At 53.0% G+C, this 21349-nt stretch overlaps 1 protein-coding gene across 7 annotated transcripts in view; it reads right to left on the bottom strand.

Moving 5' to 3' along the window:
- The window catches only part of EVL (Enah/Vasp-like), a 139893-nt gene that overhangs the window by 61223 nt on the left and 57321 nt on the right, over positions 1-21349 (bottom strand). Inside the window, exon 1 of one of the 7 annotated variants that reach the window (XM_051830859.2) lies at positions 6810-6965. The exons of 5 other annotated variants lie outside the window; for them this stretch is intronic. In XM_051830859.2, coding sequence (XP_051686819.1) covers positions 6810-6820 — 11 coding nt within the window. In that variant the 5' untranslated portion in view covers positions 6821-6965. Of the gene's footprint in view, positions 1-6809; positions 6966-21349 lie in introns of those variants that run through there. One more of the 7 variants, XM_070065395.1, reaches the window with a different exon arrangement.

The raw sequence follows: 21349 nt of genomic DNA, 5'->3' as shown, positions 1-21349 counted from the left end.
TCCAAGCCCTGCTTGCACCAACACTCACCTCTGGTGAGCAGAGCCAGTCACTTCCTGGCGGAGTGACCGCCAGTGAAGGGCATGCTGGGCCTGGCCCCCTGGCTCCTCACCCTCCCCTCTCTCCAACCCCACTCCTGTGTGTGGTGCATTGGAGAGTCCTTTCTCTCTGTCCCCAGGTGGAGGGGACAGACGCACACACAGCCCTGCGGTGGCGCTGCATCGAAAGTGTGCAGAGCACACGGGCGTGACAGGAGGGCTCCTTACTTCTGCGAGGGACTGCAGGACTGCTGCCACCAGCGAGAGGCAGAGGGGGAGCATCAGCAGAGGTGCAGAAGTGTCGCCTTCGCCATCACAGAGGCCTCACACTTCTTACCAACACCTGCTCCACGGGAACGTGGAAAGCAGCGTGGCGCCACCAAGCCCGAGTGCAGTAACCGAGAGACAGAGACCTGGAGCCATGGCCTCCTGCGTCTGGGGAAGGCGAGTGACTCCCAGTGTCCCACACTGAACTGCGGACAGCCTGGACTCAGCCCCAGTCCTTGCTTCCTGCCCTACAATGGGCTTCCTGCTGTCCTCAGCAAGGCAGGAAATCCCAACCCCTCCTTTTCTTACTGTTTTTTTTTTGTTTGTTTGTTTGTTTGTTTTTTGACAGGCAGAGTGGACAGTGAGAGAGAGAGACAGAGAGAAAGGTCTTCCTTTGCCGTTGGTTCACCCTCCAATGGCTGCCACGGCCGACGCGCTGTGGCCGGCGCACCGCGCTGATCCGATGGCAGGAGCCAGGTGCTTCTCCTGGTCTCCCATGGGGTGCAGGGCCCAAGCGCCTGGGCCATCCTCCACTGTACTCCCTGGCCACAGCAGAGAGCTGGCCTGGAAGAGGGGCAACCGGGACAGAATCCGGTGCCCCAACCGGGACTAGAACCCGGTGTGCCGGCGCCGCTAGGCGGAGGATTAGCCTAGTGAGCCGCGGCGCCGGCCTTTCTTACTGTTTTGACACCATCCTCCCTCCAACTTTTCACTTTGAAAAATTTCAAATGCGAAACACTGCACCACATACACTCTCGTTAACTGACATCTCAGTTCGCCCCTGGTGACCATTTTGCCGTTCATGAGTTACCTGTTTTTAATTCTTATTTTCCTGAGCCATTTGAAAGCAAGTTTTAATCCTGGGTACATCATGCATTTCTGTAAAGTAAGGATATTCTAAACATGTATCTTAAATACTATTAGTATACCAAAGAAAACCAGCAGTTTACTGATAAATCTAATGAGGAGTCCGTGCTTCTTCCAAAAATGTTGTCGATTTGGATCCAGTATCCATTCATACATTCCCTTTGGTTGTATTCCTCTCTTTTAAGCCCAAATAAAGCTAATCTTTTGTTACTCATTAATGCAATTTTTTTGGTGAAGAATCCAGGCCCATTCCAGATTGTTCCGTGGGACTGAATTCAGGAGGAATGACACACAGGTGATGCCAGGGCATGCACCATCTGTGGGGGAGGCAAAGGCTGGTCAAGGGGTAGTCTCAAGTCCCCTCCAGTGGGAAGGTCCCTTTCCCCCGGTGAGTGGATCAGCTACAAGGTAACTGCCTTTCTATTTTTTTTTTTTTTTTTTTTTAAGTAGGAACAGTCTGAAGCATGTGTGCTGCCTGCAGCTGACTTAAAATGCGTGCTGTGAAGCTCTCTGGGCCTGGGGGAGTAGGTTCCCACGGCTCAGTCCAGGAAACGTGGTGCCACATCACAGAGCTGCTGGCTCAGGTGGGGCCCAGCGCCCTCCCCCACGCCATGCTGAGCCTGGTGTTTCTGGATTCCGTGCCTGCCATGTACTAGCGACGTACAACTATTTTACAGACAACACTGTCAGGTGTTTTTGGTGTCAGGAACCCTTTACGTTCATAAGACTACTGAGGATGCCAAGAAGTGTCTGGAGGTTGAGTTTATCCCTGCTTACCACACTTGAAACGAAAACGAACACGTGAGAGCAGAGAAGCAGGCATTTTGACAGCTCTCGGCGATGACATCATCGTGTGCCATGTGACTCTGGAGAGTTTCCCTGTGCACTCAGGAGACAAGCGTCTCAGTATCCTTGGAAACAGGTTTTGATGCACAGACCCCTGGACGGGTCAGTTCTCCGGCCACGTTGCAGGAGGGAGAACAGAGGACTGGGCCTATGGATGTGTAGCTGGTGACAGCCCGAGCTCCATTTCTGTTGAGTGTTGAGAGAGGCTTTGGGCAAATGAGACCGAGTTTCAGTGTGGGACCTTCCACGCTGGCTGGAGGGTCCGAGGTGTCACGTCTCAGGCAACCAGAGTATCTGCTTCTCTCCTCTGCTGCTGGCATCCCACACGCTCAACAGTTGGGCCCCACATCCCCGTGACCTCCAGTGGGATGGGACAAGCCTTGCAGACAGCGGCTGCGAGTCTGAGCTGTCTCACGTCACTTTCCAGGCTCTTTCAAGACTACCTGTCTGTGGGGAACCATCTGCTAGCCTACGTGGCTATCAAGTATCCTCAACCCTTTAACAATTTCTGATTTTTTTTTTTTTTTTTTGGACAGGCAGAGTTAGACAGTGAAAAAGAGAGACAGAGAGAAAGGTCTTCCTTCTGTTGGTTCACCCCCAAATGGCCACCACGGCCGGCGCATTGCACCGATCTGAAGCCAGGAGCCAGGTGCTTCCTCCTGGTCTCCCAACAATTTCTGAATTCTGACACGTGCCCAGGGCCCATGACTCTGATCACTTACAGACAGCTATGCAGGTCTGGCTTGGGTGAAGGTTGGGGCAGGACGTTCAGTTCCAAGCACAAGCTAGCAACCTAGGATGGAGGGCCTGGCGCTGCCCCACTAGCACCCTGACCGTCAGTGCAGCCCCATGGCTGGGCTCCATCAACATCTATGTACCAGGTGAGGGACAGACAGACACAAATGACATAGGCATCCTGTGTTTGAGAGACCAAGCTGGTAGAGGGCTCTGGAATGCAGAGGCACGGTACAGTGCCACGGGGACTGTGGGTTCTAACAGTGTGGAAGGACAGAGGCTGCACGCGGTAACAGGTGAAGTCTAGTCTCCTCTCTGGTTTTGGAAGGGACTCTAGCTGAATGCCTGGCACCCAGCACTCCCACAGGGGCAGCTGCTGCCCTTGTCTGCCCCAGCACCGGAGGCACGTGGACTGTGTGAGGCAGAGGAGGGCACAGCGTTTCGGAAGCTCTGCAAATGCTGTCGCTCTGAGCTACCTGTGAGGATCAGACCTCAAAGGAACAGGGGCCGTCACACATGGGACCTCGACACAGACACGGGCATGGGCGGCAGGGATACGGTGACCCAGGCCGTGCGATACTTCTCTCGTCTTTATGCCCTCTCGACCTTGCAGAGTCCCCCTGCCAGAGCGGGGTGAGCAGTCAGTGACTCAGCCCAGGTGGCCAACAGCAGCCTGGACAGGGAGCTGCCGCCCCCTCCCTGTCTGAGGGCCAGGGCACGGCTGCTCGCTGGCCTTCTTTGCCGTGCCCCATCGGGAAGCTCCACTGCGCGGCAGCAGCTCTGCTGACCCAAGCATCAAAGAAAGCTCAGAGCAGGCACTGCCAGGCCAGGGGGTAGGCCCTGGGGAGGGAAACGGCAAACAACAAAATAAATCGGCACATCAGGAGGCGACAAGTGCTCCCAAACAAACCCGGAGCACAGCAAGGACAATGGGGACGCCAGGGCCGGGACCGAAGGTACCTGCTCCCCCGGCACTCATGGCTGCTGTGTCCCTGGGTGGCACTGACATCAGCCAGCACCTCCAAGCCCACCCCATGCTCCACCTACTCCACACTGGCGGCAGAACTGGCAGCCAGCCCCTCTGAGCGGAGAGAACTCCCACCTTGCACGGGCTGGACTCGGGTCCCCCCCACACCCACCCCAGCCAGGCAGCCCTTCCTCATCAGACTGCTTCTCTCCAGCCCACCCGCCTCATCCTAGCTCCACGCTGTCCCACCTGCTGCCACCATCACCTGGATGGCTGTGGCAGCATCCCGAGAGGCCATACTGATGACCCCAGTGCACGCAGTGGCCAGACGTCTCCCACTTTTGTAGAGCCCTGCACAGGCTTCCCGAAGCACTGAGTGAAGCCTACTCCTGAGCAGAGGCCACAGGCTCCACGAGACCAGGCCCTCTCTGCCCGCAGCCCTCTTCCCGCTGCTTCAGCCTCCAGATTCCTGTCTGGCCCTGGAACCCGCCATACAAGGAGTACAAGCTTTAGGCCCGGTTCTCACCCCGTCCCTCCTTGTCCCTCAAGGTTTCTACCTCTAGACTTTCGCATGGCTGCAGCCCAGTCACTGTCCACCACAGGGCTCCTTGTCGTCTTTCAATTCCTGGTGTTTGGAGTTCTTGACTGGAGCTGCCCCCAGTCCAACATGAGGACAAGAGTGCCCGTCTTGCTCACCTGTTCCCTAGCACCTGGAGCCGCCCCCAGCTAACTGGCTGACTGGGATGCCTGCGTGATCCCTTCTTAAAGCACCACCCCTGTCCGCGAGGGTCACCTGGGAGCCACTTTCTCCTTGAAGTCTTTCCTATCAGCCCCAACTGTGTTCTTGCTGTCTACTGGCTGTCTAGCCCGTCCCCATCTGACCAGCTCCAGCTTGGGGCAGAGCAGAAGGGCAGCGTCTGCCGCCGGGACACCCAGCGTGCTTCCTGCCCACTCTTTCCTCTGCATGGCGTCTTCCTCTAAGAAACAGAAACAGCAGCGGCATTTGCCACCTTCAGGACTGTTGTGAGAATTCGCTGGAGTAAGGCCAGAGAAAGCTTTCTACGCACTGTCCTGTCCACGGTCAGGTGCTCAGAAAGGGCCCTTGACTGACAGGTGGCCACCGGCGGGGCTGACGGGACGTTTCCATGATCCAAGGTCATCTGCAGCCTCACCCAGCACCACAAAGCCCAGGGATCTCGGTATTACGTCCCCGCCCGGCAGCAGGAGGAAGAAGGCAACGCTGGCTATGCTGTGGCCCCACCAGTGCAGCCTGCTCCACGGCGGGGTGGGACTGGCTTTGTTCTGGTGTGGCCACCAATCCATTCACCACAGACAAGCGCTGGCTAAGCCTGCGCCCCAGCTTCCTCATCTCTGCATTTGGATAGCAACTGGAGTTTTAGGCTTCAGGCTTCAACAGCACCACCACCAGCAGCTCAGCTTTCCTTTCCTTAACAAAATAGTGAGAGAAACAGAAAATAGGCAAAGGCAGAGATTTTGGCTCAAGTGGAGGACAGGACACCCACAGCACCACTAGCAGTCCTTCCACGAAGGGCAACTTGGGAAACTTGCAAGATTTCAATGCTTTCAAAAGACCTTTCGGTAGAGTTCCCCGCGTTCCCTCCCATTCACTCCTGAGGCTGGGTTCCACAGTCCGGAGCAGTCACGGGAACAGGAATGACCCCTGAGAGTGACTTGGGATGTTAATGTGCCTTTGAAAAGCGCTCCACCCACAAATCCTTTAAAGCAAAAGGAAAATTACTAAGATGATAGAAAACTGGCTGCAAAGGAGCAGAAATAAAGTCCACAATAAACAAAACAGTGTGTTTCCCTGGTGGGGTCGGCCTTGGGGCCGAAGGCCACAACCCCAGCAGTGTGGCAGAGGCTGTGCAGCAAGGTGAGAGCTGTGCCCTGTGCTGAAGCCCCCTTGCTGCCCGGAGGGGGCCCTGGATGAGCCCTCCTTACTCTCACGCAGATTTTTGTTTGATGGCCATGGAGAGAGCGAGAGAGACACAGACAGATCTCCCTTGGCGATCCACTCCTCAAACGCCCACAAGAGTTGGAACCGGACCTAGAACTCAACCCATGTTCTCGCAGGTATGCGTGGCAGGGACCTGGCTTGGACCATGGCCTGCTGCCTCCCAGGGAACACACTGGAAGGAAGCGGAAGTCAGGAGCCAGAACCAGGCCCTGAATGCAGGCACCCTGATGAGACGCAGGTGCCCTGACTGGTGTCTTAGCTGCTAGGCTACGTGCCTACCCCATCTCACATCGATTTTCAGAACTCACTGCAAACACTTCTGAGAAGCACGGTGGACCCACCTGCTTGGGCTCCAGTTCCAGTGCTCCCCTAACCAGCCATGCTGCCCTGGGCAAGCCCCCGAGTTTCCCTCTCGGGGGTAAAATAATCAAATGAGGAAAGTGGTGAAACAGCACTCGAGAAATTGTGAAGTGATTTACAAGGTGAGAGGTCATTGTTTTATGTTAAGTCACAAAGCTGCAATGAGTTAACCAAAGAAAAGCCCCATACCCAGAGGATACAATGGTGCCCCATCACCTGTAGGCCTCCATGGGGCCACGGGGCAGGGCGAGTCCACGCACCATGTCAGCTGCCCTTACAGAGGGAACCCACACTGGCAGTCTGCACATCCCTGTGCCATGCAGCGATGGCCCACAGCACCCAGAGCCCAAGCTCATGAGCCTCTCAGAAGGCCAGGGCTCTGGAGCCCATGCAGAACGCATTAAGTTGCCATTATCTAGAGCCAACGACCTGCCCCAGTCCACTCTGCAGAGAAGAGCCAGAACCCACTAACTATGCCTGGCCAGAGAACCACCCTCACACCCTCACATGGTCCAGCCGTCCCTGCAGACTGGGCAGCTGCTACCTTCGGAGTCAGTCCTTTCAACCTAGAAGCCATTGGAGGTCACCAGAGACACTGGCCTGGGGAATGGAAACATTTGTGACTGGAGTGGACTCTGTCACTAACTCGCAGGCGTGTGGCCCTGGGTGGCCCCTGGCCCCAGAGTTCCCAGCTGGTGTACCAACGGGCTTCATCATTACGGTTCCCTCTCCCTGGATGGGTCCCCTACTCACACGGTAGCCATGGCGGAGAAGCTGCAGCACAGGGGACCCCGCAGGACCGGGCTGTGTCGACCCAAGGACCACGGACCCTCTGAACACAGCAACTGATTTTTAGACTCGACTCAAAACCAAACAGGAAAAGGAAGCCGAACCAGAGACAAAGGGGAAACTAACCCAAGTTAAAAACTGAAACCCAGGTAAAAAATAGAGAAACAAGAAGCTAACAGTGCAGAGCTCTGCAGTGTGGGCGGCTGGAAGGCGGAGAGCAGGCTTGAAATGCCCAGGGCCAGCAACCTCAAGCCTGAAGCACTTCCTGCTCGGGTGGACGGAGCTGGGGCGAGGGTGGGGGCCAGGCTGGGGAGCTGGCTGCCGCACTGAGTTGGAGCCACAGAGGGGTCTGGGCCAGGTGGCATGTGCAGGGTGGGAGCAGACGACTCCCAGGCCTTGGTGAATAGAGAGGAAAGGCTATGTGATCATGTTGAGGGCCATGGGACGGGGGGGGGGGGGGGGGGGGAGGGAGGAGAGAGAGAGAGAGAGAGAGAGAGAGAGAGAGAGAGAGACACGTGCTTCCCTTGGGAATAAACCAGGCTCTTCAGTGGTGATACTGCACTCAGCCACGACTGGCCCAAAAGGAAACACTTGAGGAAGAGCACTGGAAGCAGGCTTTGCCATTCACTCATCATATGAGTGTGGGGCCTCGGTTTCCTCAACTGTAAAATGGGGTCAGTCAGGCTTGTTTCACCTATCTCCACAGGGTTCTCATGAAGACGAGACCCCTTCCCCATCTTCCCTTCTAAATGTACTGAGCAGGGCGGGTGCCAGGGCGAAGGAGGCTGAGCCTCCGCCTGTGGTGCTGGTTCGAGTCCCAGCGGCTCCTCTTCTGATCCAGGTCTTTGCTTATGGCCTGGGAAAGCAGTAGAGGATGGCGCAAGTGCTTGGGCCCCTGCACCCATGTGGGAGACCAGGCGGAAGCTCCTGGCTTTGGATTGGCCCAACTCCAGCCGTTGTGGCCATCTGGGGAGTGACCCAGTGGATGGAAGACCTTTCTCTTTGTCTCTCCTTCTGTCTGTAATTCTACATCTCAAATAAATAAAATGCTTTAAAAAATAGACACAAAAACATGTACTGAGAACCCAATGAGGAAGCATGTGTTATTCTGGAATCCAGAAACCAAGAGCTGACCAGCACAGCAGCGCCTGCCCTGTGAGGGGGCAGCAGTTTAGAAAGGAAGAGGCCATGTCAGCAGGCCTGCATTTCAACGTCATCACTGACGCACAGAGTGGGCTACAAAGGCAAGCTCCACCCAGCCGCAGAGGCAAATGCACTTGCACTTGAGAGACTTTTGAACACACGTTTCCCACTAAGCACCGTTTCAGCCGCAAACCTCGATTCTGGCTCATATCTTTGTGTTCAAAATGTTCTTGATGTTCCCTTTGTGACTTCTCCTCCATCGTGGATTATTTAGAAGCATTCTGTGTCATTTTGAAATGTTTGGTGTTTATGTGTAATTTAATTCTTTTTTTTTTTTTAAGATTTATTTATTTATTTGACAGGTAGACTTACAGACAGTGAGAGAGAGAGACAGAGAGAAAGGTCTTCCTTGCATTGGTTCACTCCCCAGATGGCTGCTACGGCCGGCGCGCTGTGCCGATCTGAAGCCAGGAGCCAGGTGCTTCTCCTGGTCTCCCATGGGGTGCAGGGCCCAAGCACTTGGGCCATCCTCCACTGCACTCCTGGGCCACAGCAGAGAGCTGGACTGGAAGAGGAGTAACCGGGACTAGAACCCGGCGCCCATATGGGATGCCGGCGCCACAGCGGAGGATTAACCTAGTGCGCCATGGTGCCGGCCCCTGTGTGTAATTTAATTCTACTGTGGTCAGAGAACAGGTTCAGCTGATTTGCTCTTTCGCTTTTCCTGGTACAGTCTCGGTTACTGTGCACGCATGGAGACTGGTTTTGCGGCACAGCACGTGGTCTGTCCTGGTGCGTGTACTACGTCCACCAGGAAAGAATGTGCACTTGAAACCGGGTGCAAGTGTTTCCAGAGGTGGTGGTTGGGCGGTTGGGTTGAGGTGGTTAACGGCCCTGCACAGAACTTCCGGGCGCTGCTCTGTTGTCGTTTGGTTTTGTCTAATTGTTCTCTCAGTTGCTGAGAGAAAGGCTTTAAAATCTCCAGCCGTGCTTGTGGATTTGTCTGTTTCTCTCTTTAATTCTGTTCATTTTTATTTCACGCATTTTGAGGCTCTCGTTAGGGAGTTCCCACCCTGGATGGGTTTTCTGGAGTTACTGTAACTTAGCTGCTAATAAGAACACACACATGTTTATGTACGGTGACAGCAGGCCTGAAGCCCCGCCCGGTGTGGACTTTGCCAGGCTGAGACGTCGCAAGTGGAGGGAGAAGGTGCTCCCTCGCCTCTCCCGGGGGCCGCGTGCTACCGGCATTCTTTGGCTCATGGCCATTTCCTCTATCTTCCTAGCAAGCGAGGAATGCGGCCTCATTGCGGCCCTTCTGAGCACAGTCAGGACAGGCCCTCTGCTGTTAGGGATGCAGGTGGGTCCGCCAGGGTCAGTAACTTGAGTCACATCTCAAGGACATCCCCATCTCAAGGTCAGTAACGTGAATCACATCGGCGGAGCCCCTGTTGCCAGGTAAGGTGACACATTCACAGGTTCTGAGGATTTAGGGAGGGTGGTGGCATTAGTCTACCTGTGACACATCCTTTCACTGTCAAGCCATGCACATCTTTGGATTTCAAGAGTGTATCTTGTAGACAGCTGACTGAGTCTTGCCTTTTCATCCAGTCTGACCATCTCATCTTTCAGCTGGGTAAGAGTCCAGTTATATTTATTGATACAACTGGAACTAGCTCTACCGTGTTTCTGTGTTTCTCGTTTGTCTCATTTGTTCTTGGTTGCCCATTTCTTTTCTGCATTTTCTAGAATTCCATTTGAGTTTCTCTTCTGAGTTTCTGTCCCTCTTCAGCTTTCTGAGGTCTTCCTGTGGGTTATAACACACGTCCCTGGCTTCACACGAAGGCTGCTGTACTGCACCACGTGGGGAGACCGTGTTTTCCTCGGGCCACCTCGGTGACACAGCAGAGTCTGCACGGCGTGCGCATAACCCAGCGGCAGACTTCCCTGAGATGGAGATGCGTGTATAAAGATACTAAGACACAGGTCTTTTGTATTTGTCCGCAGATTTCTTCTCTGTCGCCCTTCACCTGCTCCGGATTGTCTGAGCTTCCAGCATCATTGTTTCTCGGTCTGAGGAAGCTCCTCTGGCATTTCTTGCACAGTAGGGGTATTAGCGACAAATCCTGCGTTTTATCGGAGACACAGCTTCTCTATCCTCACGCCTCAAGGCGTTTTTTCTGAACGGATTCAGAGTTTTTCCTAGCACTGCAGAGATGGTGTTTTGCTGTCTTCTGACAGCCGGCCAGCGTTCCTGTCTGACAGTCTCACACTATGGATCTTTTCCCCTCTGGTCACTTTTTTGTCTCCTCTTTTCTTTGGTTTTCAATCTGTTACTAAGATGGACTTAGGTGCAGCCTTTTTTTTTTTTTTTTTTTTTTTGACAGGCAGAGTGGACAGTGAGAGAAAGGTCTTCCTTTTGCCGTTGGTTCACCCTCCAATGGCCGCCGCGGCCGGCGCGCCGCGGCCGGCGCACCACGCTGATCCGATGGCAGGAGCCAGGAGCCAGGTGCTTCTCCTGGTCTCCCATGGGGTGTAGGGCCCAAGCACCTGGGCCATCCTCCACTGCACTCCCTGGCCACAGCAGAGAGCTGGCCTGGAAGAGGGGCAACCGGGACAGAATCCGGAGCCCCAACCGGGACTAGAACCCGGTGTGCCGGCGCCGCTAGGCGGAGGATTAGCCTAGTGAGCTGTGGCGCCGGCCGATGCAGCCTTTCTTGTAGTCATCCTGATAGGGGCTCACTGGGAGTCTTGATTTTACACACACACACACACACACACGGAGAGGGAGAGGGAGAGGGAGAGGGAGAGGGAGAGGGAGAGGGAGAGGGAGAGGGAGAGGGAGCACGCAAGCGTGCTCCCATTGCTGGTTCACTCTCCAAATGTTTGCAATGGCTAAGGCTGGGCCATTGATCCAAATCGAGTGGTAGGAACCCTATCACTTGAACCATCAAAGAGTACACATTGTCAGGAAGCTGGAGGCGGGAGCCAGAACCAGGTGTTGAACCCAGGTACTCTGATGTGGGATGTGGGCATCTGGTTGGACATCTTAACTGCTAGGCCAAATGCCTGCTCTGCTGATCCACTTTCAATCTCATATAGTCAATTCAAAAAATTTTAAATTTTAATGAATTTTTCATTTCTAGTACTAGAACACTCGCTTGGTAGATGTTTAATACTTCTCATTTCTCTGCCGCAGTTCCCCGCCTGCTCGTCCCTTTCCTGGAAGTCCTGAACACACTCACAACAGTCGCTTAGCAGTGCTTCCTGCCCTTCCCAAGTCAGGGTCACACCAGGGCTTTCTCCTTTGAGGGTGAGTTGGTCACATTTCTGACATGACCACTGGACACTGTGACAGTGCAGGGCCTGCATTACACTGTCTTCCTCTAAAGGTGTGGAGTTTGCTCTGGCAGGGCAGGCAGCTTACTGGCAGGTCCTTTTGGTGCTACCAGTCTTGGTGGAAATCTCAAGTTCTAGTGCAGTTTTGAACGTGGCCCCCTTACCCATGGGCACAGTCCCACTGCTAAGGTGAGGCTGCTCCAGAGTCTCCATGACGCCGGGGTGCTCAGTGAGGTGTCTTCACCCAGGCTGAGCCGGGTCCCCAGCAGCTCCGAGCACGGCACCGCCTGCGAGCCCTGCAGCAGGCCATCTCTGCGCCACACCTGCACCGTCAGTCCTTAGCCAACAACCAGCGTGAATCCTTGCATAGCAGTCTGTCGGCCCTGCCTCTACCTCGGGGCCTCACCTTCTTTAGTCCACTGTCCCGCCAGGGCCAATTATTCGGTAGCCTGGAGCTCCAGTGCCCGCTCCCTAAGTTCACTAAGACCGTTCAGCATGTGGCACCAGGACCAGAAAGTCATGAGAGGTGGAAAGCCGGGGCCACTGGGGGGTGGATCATGGTGCTGCTTCTCTCAAGAATCAGGGTCCTGTGCCGTTCGCTCAGTGCCTGACAGTGGTGAGGAGGTAACATTCTGTGTGTGTTTCAACATCCTTCATAAATTTTGTTCACTTTCAGAGTGTTTTTGTCAAGAGAGCACAACATTCCTATGACCTCATCACGGGGAGAAGCAGAAGACAGTTACGGTTATTACTATTCATTTCCTGACGATGCTAGCCCAAGTCTAAACACCTTCGCCGTGAGAAAGTGTCTCAGTTTCACCTTTCCATCCTTCACATGCTGTCATGGGCTTTTCCTGGTTTTGCTAAGCAGGTAGTAACAGTGAACTCTGGGAGGTATTCTTTGAACTCTACCACCCAGTTTTAATAAAGCACAAGCAGAATCATGAGCAGCAAAAACTAGAAAGACTTCTGAGTGGGACGGGCTGAGACAGGGGCCCCAACCTGCCTGCTGTAGGTTCCTGGCAGGCACACCCTCATTCTCTACCCGCGTCCTCTTCTGCTCAGGCAAAGGAATGGCCTTGATAACAGCCACGCACTGCAGTTCATACGTCAGTCACGACAGGGCAGTAGACACTGTTGGGAAAATGGGAAATGTTGGTACTTGAGGAACAATTTAGCGAGGAAGGTAACCACTGCCTCCTGTCTGGGGCAGCACCTTACAATGTCAACTGCACTCAGCACCCAGTACACTGCTTCGGATGTAACAGGTCCAGGGCAAACGGTGACTGCAGGAATGAACCCGCATGAATGAACCCATGAGTGAGTCGATCAATGAATGAGTGGAGAGGTAGGGCAGCAAAGCCCACACAGCACATTGACTCCTCAGGTGTTCACTTTGCGTCTTGAACACAGTCAGTACTCAATAAACAACAGCACTGTCTTGAATTGAGAGGTACTTCCCGCATGTCTAGACCCCAGAAGAAAGCAGAGTGGGCTGGAAACAAGTCCTACAGCCACCTGCTTAGAGGTCTAGAGGGTCGACTTGCTACACGACCTGGGAAAGTCTCCTTGCTTCTGGGAGCTTGGCTTCCTACCCTGTGAACAGACCTCTCTGCCCCCTTCTCCCGGGGGGACGCTGGCCACAAAAGCAGCTTTGACTAGGAAACACGGAAACAAATCATGCTTGGACAACACTGGCATCGCACAAGGAGTTGTGTTAAGAAGTGAGGGTGTTCTGAGAAGGCCCTGTGTCCTAGGAGTAGAGGGAGGAAAAGGAATGGCTGTGAGAATCAGCCACCCTCACTGACATATTATGAAATCCTACAAGTAACATTGCACTAGGTCTTTCTCACGTGGTATTTGTGCTGCTGTGAGTGGAGTCGCAGAGCCTCGACTGTGGCTCCAAAAACGACAGTGGAAACCGGGCCTGCTGGAGATGCTTGTGTCCTGCACAGCTTGGCCGCACAGACATTTCTAGAAGGGTTTACGCCAAAGCAGCTCGGCCAGCCCCGAGCTGCTCAGCGGTCTCCTCCGTGCAGGGTGTGGTTCCTGCTGTCGCTGGGCCCTGACTAAGCCACCTGCCCTGTGTGATCCGATCAGAGGGAGACGCAGACCACAAGCAGCTCAGATGAAAGAACCAAAGTATCTGCAGTCTGGAGCTGGTCTTCAGGAAATGCTTTCTTCCCGCGTGTGTAAACAGCCAAATGAAGACACCGAAGTGTCCTGGGCATGTGTCAGTGGAATGCGGAGCTCTTCACCGACATCTGTGACCTCAGACTGCCACGGACTCTTTGAGGACGCGATGCGATGATCTTTCAATGTCATGTACAGGGAGAAGACAGTGAAGGGTGAAATCCAATCCCGGGATTCCGAGGGTGGGGACATGTCTAGTTCCAGGCACACATCCTTGGGGTGCAGGCTTCTGCACACACTGATGTTCTCACCCCTGAAAAACCTCCCACTCATCTGCAGTCAGACTTGACTTGCCCTTCAAGACTGGATGTGCACAGTGCTTCTTCCAGGAGACACTGACAAGACAGATAGCATTGCTCCCGCTGCCTCTGTAGTGTGCAGCGTTCTCTGTTTGGGTGTCACCGAGCACTGCACTTTGGGGAAAGCCTATGTTCTTCACTCATCTTCCATGAGCCATTGTACCCAGCAAAACGTTTGGTATTCTCGGTTCAGAATCTTTGTTAGGTTACTCTGCTGAAAGGACTGGGGCTCAAGTGAGGCAGCAATTACTGTGGTCCAGACTGGGGTAGACGTGGTTTTTTTGTTTTTGTTTTTGTTTTAATCCTAAGATGTTGAGAAGGGAACAGCCCAGTCTTGCCTGGAAGGCACCCTGCCCAAAGGTGCTTTGCTCCCAGCCAAGCTCCTGACCACACTCATCCACCGAATATGCAGATAACAGCAGCCAAGGCCACCGCATGCCCGCATGCCGCTGGAAGCAGTGAACTCACAGCGGGAAATCCTAATCTCTGAGAAGCACAAGCACCATACAAGAACGACTTAAACACAGAGAGCAAATGAAGCAATCTCTATCATGAAAAAGAATGTTTAAGATCCAACACACAGAAGAATGCCTTCAGGGAGATAAGAACACATGAAATGCGGTGGAAGAAGAATCAGTGATTTTTTTTTTTTAGTATGAAAATGTAACCCTTAAAATAAAAAGCTCAACAGATAGGCTGTGCAGAAGAAAAGGCAGGGACGAGAATAATAAAATCAGCCTAAGGAACTGCCCAGACACATCAGGAGGAGACGGGGGAGCGCTGATCTCTGTTGAGAGCAGCAGATGGAGAGAGAAGGAAGGGACGACCTATTTGCAGAACAGTGACAGAACTCTGCAGATTCAAGAACGATGCAAGAACTCAACCAGAAGGCTAACGAGGTGCCAAACAGAACCCAGCCCTTACAGAGGAGTGCAGAGTGGGCCCACTCGCTACGACAAGGGTGCGCCTTGGCAAACATTCTGCTGAGTGACAGGCATGACACGTAGCATATGACAGCGTAAGAGCATTTATGTGAAGTATCCAGAACAGGCAGATTTACGGAGACAGAACACAGATTAGCAGTTATCGCAGGCTTGTAGTGAGGAAACGTGTGCCTAGGTCTTCATTTATAAAGATGAGTGATGCCACGAGAGGCCAAGGCCAGTGAAAGAAAGCTGAATGTCACTCACAGCTCCCCTAGAAACCGGAGGCATGCAGGCCCACAGAGGGAAACGCCAGTGAGAGGAGGCAGAAAGGAGGGAGGGGGCACAGGCCACAGTCCCTACTGGGTTTTCCACAGGAGAGGCGGGACAGGGAAGGGAAGACAGCTCAGGACAGCCTGCTGAGTCACTATGGGGGGCTGGGCACGGGGGCTGTCCCTGGCTCTCTGGGGCCTAGCCCTGTGCTCATCTACACAGAGAAGTACTGGGCTGGTGTGTGAGTTACACAGAGGAAGTGGTTGGGCTGTGGACTCAGGTCAGGGTTGGCTGCTTTGCATATGAAAGGCAGGCTCATGGACAAAAGCTGTTACTGTCTGTAGGAATTAGCTAGCTGGGTGGGGCAGGCTCTTCTCCAACCAATGAGGTCTCCAAATATGTCACATGGCACCAAAAGTGAAGAAACTGGAGAAACCGTTTGATGAGTACACAGTCCTGTATGAGGTGATGAACGGTCTTAAAATTAGATCGCAGCAACGGTTGTAAGACACTGGGATGAATTAAATAATACTTTGGCCAGGGCTGGGCCAGGCCGAAGCCAGGAGCCCAGAGTTTCATCTGGGTCTCCCCCATGGGTGCAGGTGCCCAAGCACTTGGGCCATCCTCCACCACTTTCCTAGGTGTGTTAGCAAGGAGCTGGATCGGAAGCGAAGCAGCTGAGACTCAAACCGGCACCCACCTGGGATGCTGGTGCTGCAAACAGTGGCTTAATCTACTACGCCACAGCGGCGGCCCCCACATACTATTTAATCACACACTGTGAAATAACTAAAGGGATTTTTAAAACACGAGAGCAAATTCTAATAATTTTTTTTTTATTTCTTAAGGTTAATTATGTTTGAATAAGCAATGAAAATGAGTGATCATTCAAAGAAAGTGTATCCAGAACTGTGAGACAAAAATTCCAGGGACAGGGCCAGCACTGTGGTCACGCGGTCACACCGCAGCCTGCAGCACCCGCACCCACACATACATCACGGCGTGGGAACTAGTTCCTGCTGCTCTGCTTCTGTTCCACCTCCCTGCTAATGCGCTTGGGAAACCTGTGGAAGACAGCCCAAGTAAATGGGTCACAGCCATCCATGTGGGAGACCCAGATGAGGTTCCTGGCTTTTGGCTGTGTTGCGGGCATTTGGGGTGTGAACTAGTGAATGGAAGATCTCTTTCTCTCTCTGAAACTCTGCCTTTCAAGTAAATTAGAATAAAACTTAGAAGCCGCAGGCATCGACAAGCTTCTGACCAGTGAGGAGGAAAAATAAGTGCAGGCCTGGTCACTGCAAGTCAGGAGCAGCCACGAGAATAAAACAGAAGCTCCAAGTTTTCAATTCAACTGAAGAAAAATGCAATACATATACACACTAGAAGGAGGACAGGAGGAAAAAAAATCACAAGAAGAAAAAAGTACAAAAAATAGAAAATGCAGGGGCTGGCGTTGTGGTGTAGCGGGTAAAGCCACAGTCTGCAGTGCTGGCATCCCATGTGGGCACTGGTTTGTGTCCTGGCTGCTCCACTTCCTATCCAGCTCCCTGTGAAGGTGCCTGGGAAAGCAGCAGAAGATGGCCCAAATGCATGGGCCCCTGCCATCCACATGGGAGACCCAGACAAAGCTCCTGGCTCTTGGCTGTGGCCTGCCCAGCACTGGCCATCCCTGGCTATTGCGGCCATGTGGGGAGTAAACCAGCAGATGGAGGATCTGTCTCTCTCTCTCCCTCTCTGTCTCTGTGACTCTACTTTTCAAATAAATAAATCTTTTGTTTAAAAAAAAAAAAGAAAAATAGACAATACAGAATAAGAGCAGAAATTTGTGCTATGACTTAGATCTCCCAATTATTTTGCTTTTGTGCAGTTGGAACTAAACCGTGTTCCTGAAACACCGTGCTGAAGCCCAACCCCCGATACGCCTACATGTGGTGAGAAGGGCTGTAAGGAGGTGGCTAAGGCGGCATGAGGTCGCTAGGATCTGACAGGATTAGCGTTTTCAGAAGAAGAGATACCACAGCACTCCCGCACCCCCACCCCCATGTGAGGTCACAGGGAGAAGCCAGCCGTCTGCAAGCCAGGAAGGGGGCCCTTGCCACAAACCAAACTGGCTGACACCTTGATCTTGAACTTCTCAGCCTCCAAAACAGAAAATAAATGTCTGTTTTCAAAACCACCACATCTACAACATCGTGTCGTAGTTATGTGTCTTATGCATTTTCTGTCGCTATAGCACTTTTTTTTTTTTTTTTTTTTTGACAGGCAGAGTGGACAGTGAAAAAGAGAGACAGAGAGAAAGGTCTTCCTTTTTGCCGTTGGTTCACCCTCCAATGGCCGCTACGGCCAGTGCGCTGCGGCCGGCGCACCGCGCTGATCCGAAGGCAGGAGCCAGGTACTTATCCTGGTCTCCCATGGGGTGCAGGGCCCAAGCACTTGGGCCATCCTCCACTGCAATCCCGGGCCACAGCAGAGAGCTGGCCTGGAAGAGGGGCAACCGGGACAGAATCTGGCGCCCCGACTGGGACTAGAACCCGGTGTGCCGGCGCCGCTAGGCGGAGGATTAGCCTAGTAAGCCGCGGCGCCGGCCCGCTATAGCACTTTATAAAGAGTTTTATTTACCCAACACTGGGCAGCTCCCTCCCTGGCTCCATCACAACTTGATGGAAGGGGAGGGAGAGGGGTCTTCCACCCACTGGTTAATTCCCTGAATGCTGCAACAGCCAGGGCTGGGCCCGCAGAAGCCAGGAGCCAGGAACTCCATCCAGGTCTCCCAGAGGGTGGCAAGGGCCCAAGTACTTTGGGAATCATGCGTTGTTTCCTAGAGCAGGGAGCCGAATGTGAAGTGGGGTAGCCGAGACTTGAACCAGCACTGGAATATGGGATGTGGGCACCCTAAGCAGAGGCTCAACCCACTGAGACGCTGGCCCCCAGAACCCACCTCTTAAAGGTCCCACCACGTCTCACCACTGCCACACTGAGGGCCAAGCTTCCAGCACGCGAACCTCTGGGACATACCACACCCAAAGTGTGGCTCAGCCCAGGCTCCTTCTAACAACACTGGCACAAACTATGCCTCCTCCTGCATATTTCATGGGAAGATTACAAGTTTTCATGGTAAAGTTAAGTGGCTCCAAAGAAGGTACTACGTGGAAACACTATAGATGGCACGTGTGCATCAAGCATTTAAGGTTGTACATGCACCCTCAATGTACACAAAGGCCAGCCATGAACCGAGCCAGCGAAGTCTGCTCTGCCAAACCAGCCATGAACCGAGCCAGCGAAGTCTGCTCTGCCAAACCACTCCAGCTCGGATGTGCTTCTTTTCACACAGCACTGCTGACTGCTTCCTTGTAGAGCAAGCAGCGTCCTGGATGAGGCCTGGAGCCGCCCTCTGCCTCAGGTGCACTGGGGCCTCTGTGCACTTGGCTCTCCCAGGACGCTTCCCCAGGACCACTGCTGCTCACAGGATTCCTCTGTGGGGTGGGCTGAGGCCCTTGGATCCTGACACAATGAGTACCACCAAGTTTCGGAAGTGAGGGGGCCACGGCTTTCTTCTGTACACCAAGCCAGGATGGAGGAAAGGTGAGCGGGCACACATAGGCACACTCCAGACCCAGGCGCATCGGCACGGGAAACACCAGCAACAGGGGACCAGGACCGACTCCCTGCCAACATCTCCCCAGGAAGTCTTCGTGCTCCCCCAGGAATAGGGTGCCCCAGGTTCAAGGCTGCTGTGCTAATGGAGCAGTAATTACTATTCTAGAAGGGGGTTAAATTACTGGGCACCAGGCGGGAATTGTTAGATTGAATGAAAGATAGAAACTAGAGGTGTGTGCAGTCTACTATACAAGATAGCTAAAACAGAAAGGACACTTCGAGACTGGAAATGAAGGGAAACATTTAAGGCAATTATAAGCAGAAAGAAAATCAAGTTAGCAATTTTAATCTCGGATAATTAGAATTTAAGGGGAAAATATGATTAAGGAACCAGAGGAATATTATAGACCAGTAGAAACAGTCACCAGTCACAAGTACACATGCCAACAATACAGTTTCCACTATATAAAGTCACAATGGAAAAAATTACAGGGAGAAACTGTTAATAAACAAATCTAGTGCAGATTAAATTTGTGACTTACTAGATATTCTTACAAATAGAGACATAACTTTGTTAGAAGTAGGAAGGCATGTTGATGTTTATTTGAAGGCTGTGTATGTTTATAGAGAGGAAACTCAGACAAATACAGAAGGAGGGAGAGTAGGCTCCTCTCTCCGCAAAGACAGCCCTGGAACACACTGGGGAAATGTTCACACGGGTGGGGCTGGGCAGGTGCACGGTTCCCAGTTACCGAGGCCCAGCCTTGCTCTGGTACACCTCTCTGTGTCACCACCAGGGGCTGGACTAAAGTCAGAGCAGGCCAAAGCCTCATGCAACTTAACATGGCAGCAAGTGACGCCAGCACTCCACAACGTGGGTGAGCCTTACAGACATCCAGCCGAGGAAAGACATCAGCCAGAGAGAGCCAGATCTGTAAGGTTGTGTGCAGGCCACATGCAGAACAGGCAAATCCAGAGACAGAAGGAGACGGGTGGCTGTCCCGGAGAGGCTGGGGAGACGGGGCACAGACCGCTCAGGGGTGTAGACTTTCCTTTCAAGGGTCCTGAAAATGTTTTAAAATTGATTGTGGTGAGGGCTGCAAAACTTTGTGGACAGACTGAAAACCTGACCTGCCTTCCAGAGTGGGGAGAAAATGAAGAAGCCAGGGCGCCGCTGCTGACAGCGACCTCCCACAACTCAGCCGTGTGCGTGCTCTTGCGCCTCAAGGGAGTTCCCGTGACGCTGATGCTTACAGGTTCAAGGCAAGCTGATGAACTTGACCTGAGAACTCTTTATTTTCCAAGCTGTATTTTGAGACTTTATTATTTCCAAACCTTCTGCTTCCTTTCCATGACTGCCAATGACTTTAAAGAGCATTTAAAGAAAAAAAAAATGGGGCATAACAGCTGGATTTGGTTAATTACAAATCTAATAAATCAAAGGAATGTAATAACGAGAAGCTATTTTTCTTTATTTAAATTATGGGAGCTTTTTGTTCATTTGTTTCTCAAAATTGTCGGTCTGGTTTGGTTTTTTGACTATTTCATTTCTCTGAATGTCACACCTGCAGTTCGTGTAAGCGCCGCCAGGACAAGACGGGGACTGTTTCATCACAGCCGTGCGGCTCCCTCTGAGCCCACCGCGCACCCACTCCCCACAGTCACTGAGCTGCTCTCCATCTTCTGGGGAAGGTCGCACGGAGGCAGTCGGAGTGTGTGACCTGCTGAGACTGGAGTCCTTCACCTGCCGAATGCCTCTGCAGCTCGGCCAAGCTGCCTGCTCCCTAACGGCTCCTGCTTTTGCACAGCGGTGTTCCCTCCCCCTTGTGGCTGCAGGTGAGGCCATCTGGGTTGCTTCCAATTCTTGGCGATTCTAAGTGAGGCATGCACAGGTTTCCACGTCTATAAGGATCATGTGCAGGCTCGCTGGGTCACAGGACAACTGGCCACTTCCCAAGTGTCAACTGCCTTCCAGAGTGGCCGACCGTGCTGCCGCTCCACGTCCCTGCCAGCACTCGGAACGCCAGCTTTACAGGAGCCATCCTAGTGGGGCACAGTGACGTCCTGCTGTATGCGTGACCACACGAGGCGCTTCTCAGATGCTTTTTTGCCATCTGTTTATCCTCTTTGGTGAAACGTCTGTCCTAATCTTTCACCCAGCTTTTACAAATTGAGTTCTTTCCTATTAGATTGAGAAAAGTCTCGATCTGTTCTGAGACAAGTTCTTGTGGCTGCAAGTCTGTCTCCTCGTGCTCAGGCGAGTGTCTTTCCCACGACAGCAGTCTCACGTTTCGGTGGGGCTGAGATCGCTTTCCCTTCACGAAGGCCAGCTTATCCTGTGCTTCTGTGTCGGTGCGGCCACCCAGACCGCAGGTCCCAGAGGCTGTGTCAAGCTTTCTTCTGCAACTTGCCGATTTTTACATCTTATATTTGGATTTACAATCCATTTTGAGGGAACTCCTAGGTCAAAGTTCACTTCTTTTTGCCTCTCAAAGTCCAGTTGTCCTGGTGATATTTGTTGAGAAGACCAGGCTTCCCCACTGAAAGCCTTCGTGACTTTTCTGAACTTGACAGGTTTGTTGAATCTGTTTCTGGACTTTCTACTGCGTGTCCAACCTCCCTCTCAGAAACTTGTCCTACCACGTCTCACCCTGAGAGCTGACTGTGACTGGGGCTTGATTCACTTACTCTGGGACACGGGCAGTGGGCTGCGTGACCCGCCTCCCTCCAGGCTAGA

The sequence above is a fragment of the Oryctolagus cuniculus genome, chromosome 20, assembly GCF_964237555.1.
Source record: "Oryctolagus cuniculus chromosome 20, mOryCun1.1, whole genome shotgun sequence".
Classification (NCBI taxonomy): Eukaryota; Metazoa; Chordata; class Mammalia; order Lagomorpha; family Leporidae; genus Oryctolagus; species Oryctolagus cuniculus.
Note: the sequence above shows the minus strand (reverse complement) of the source record. Positions and strands in the feature narration are given on the sequence as shown.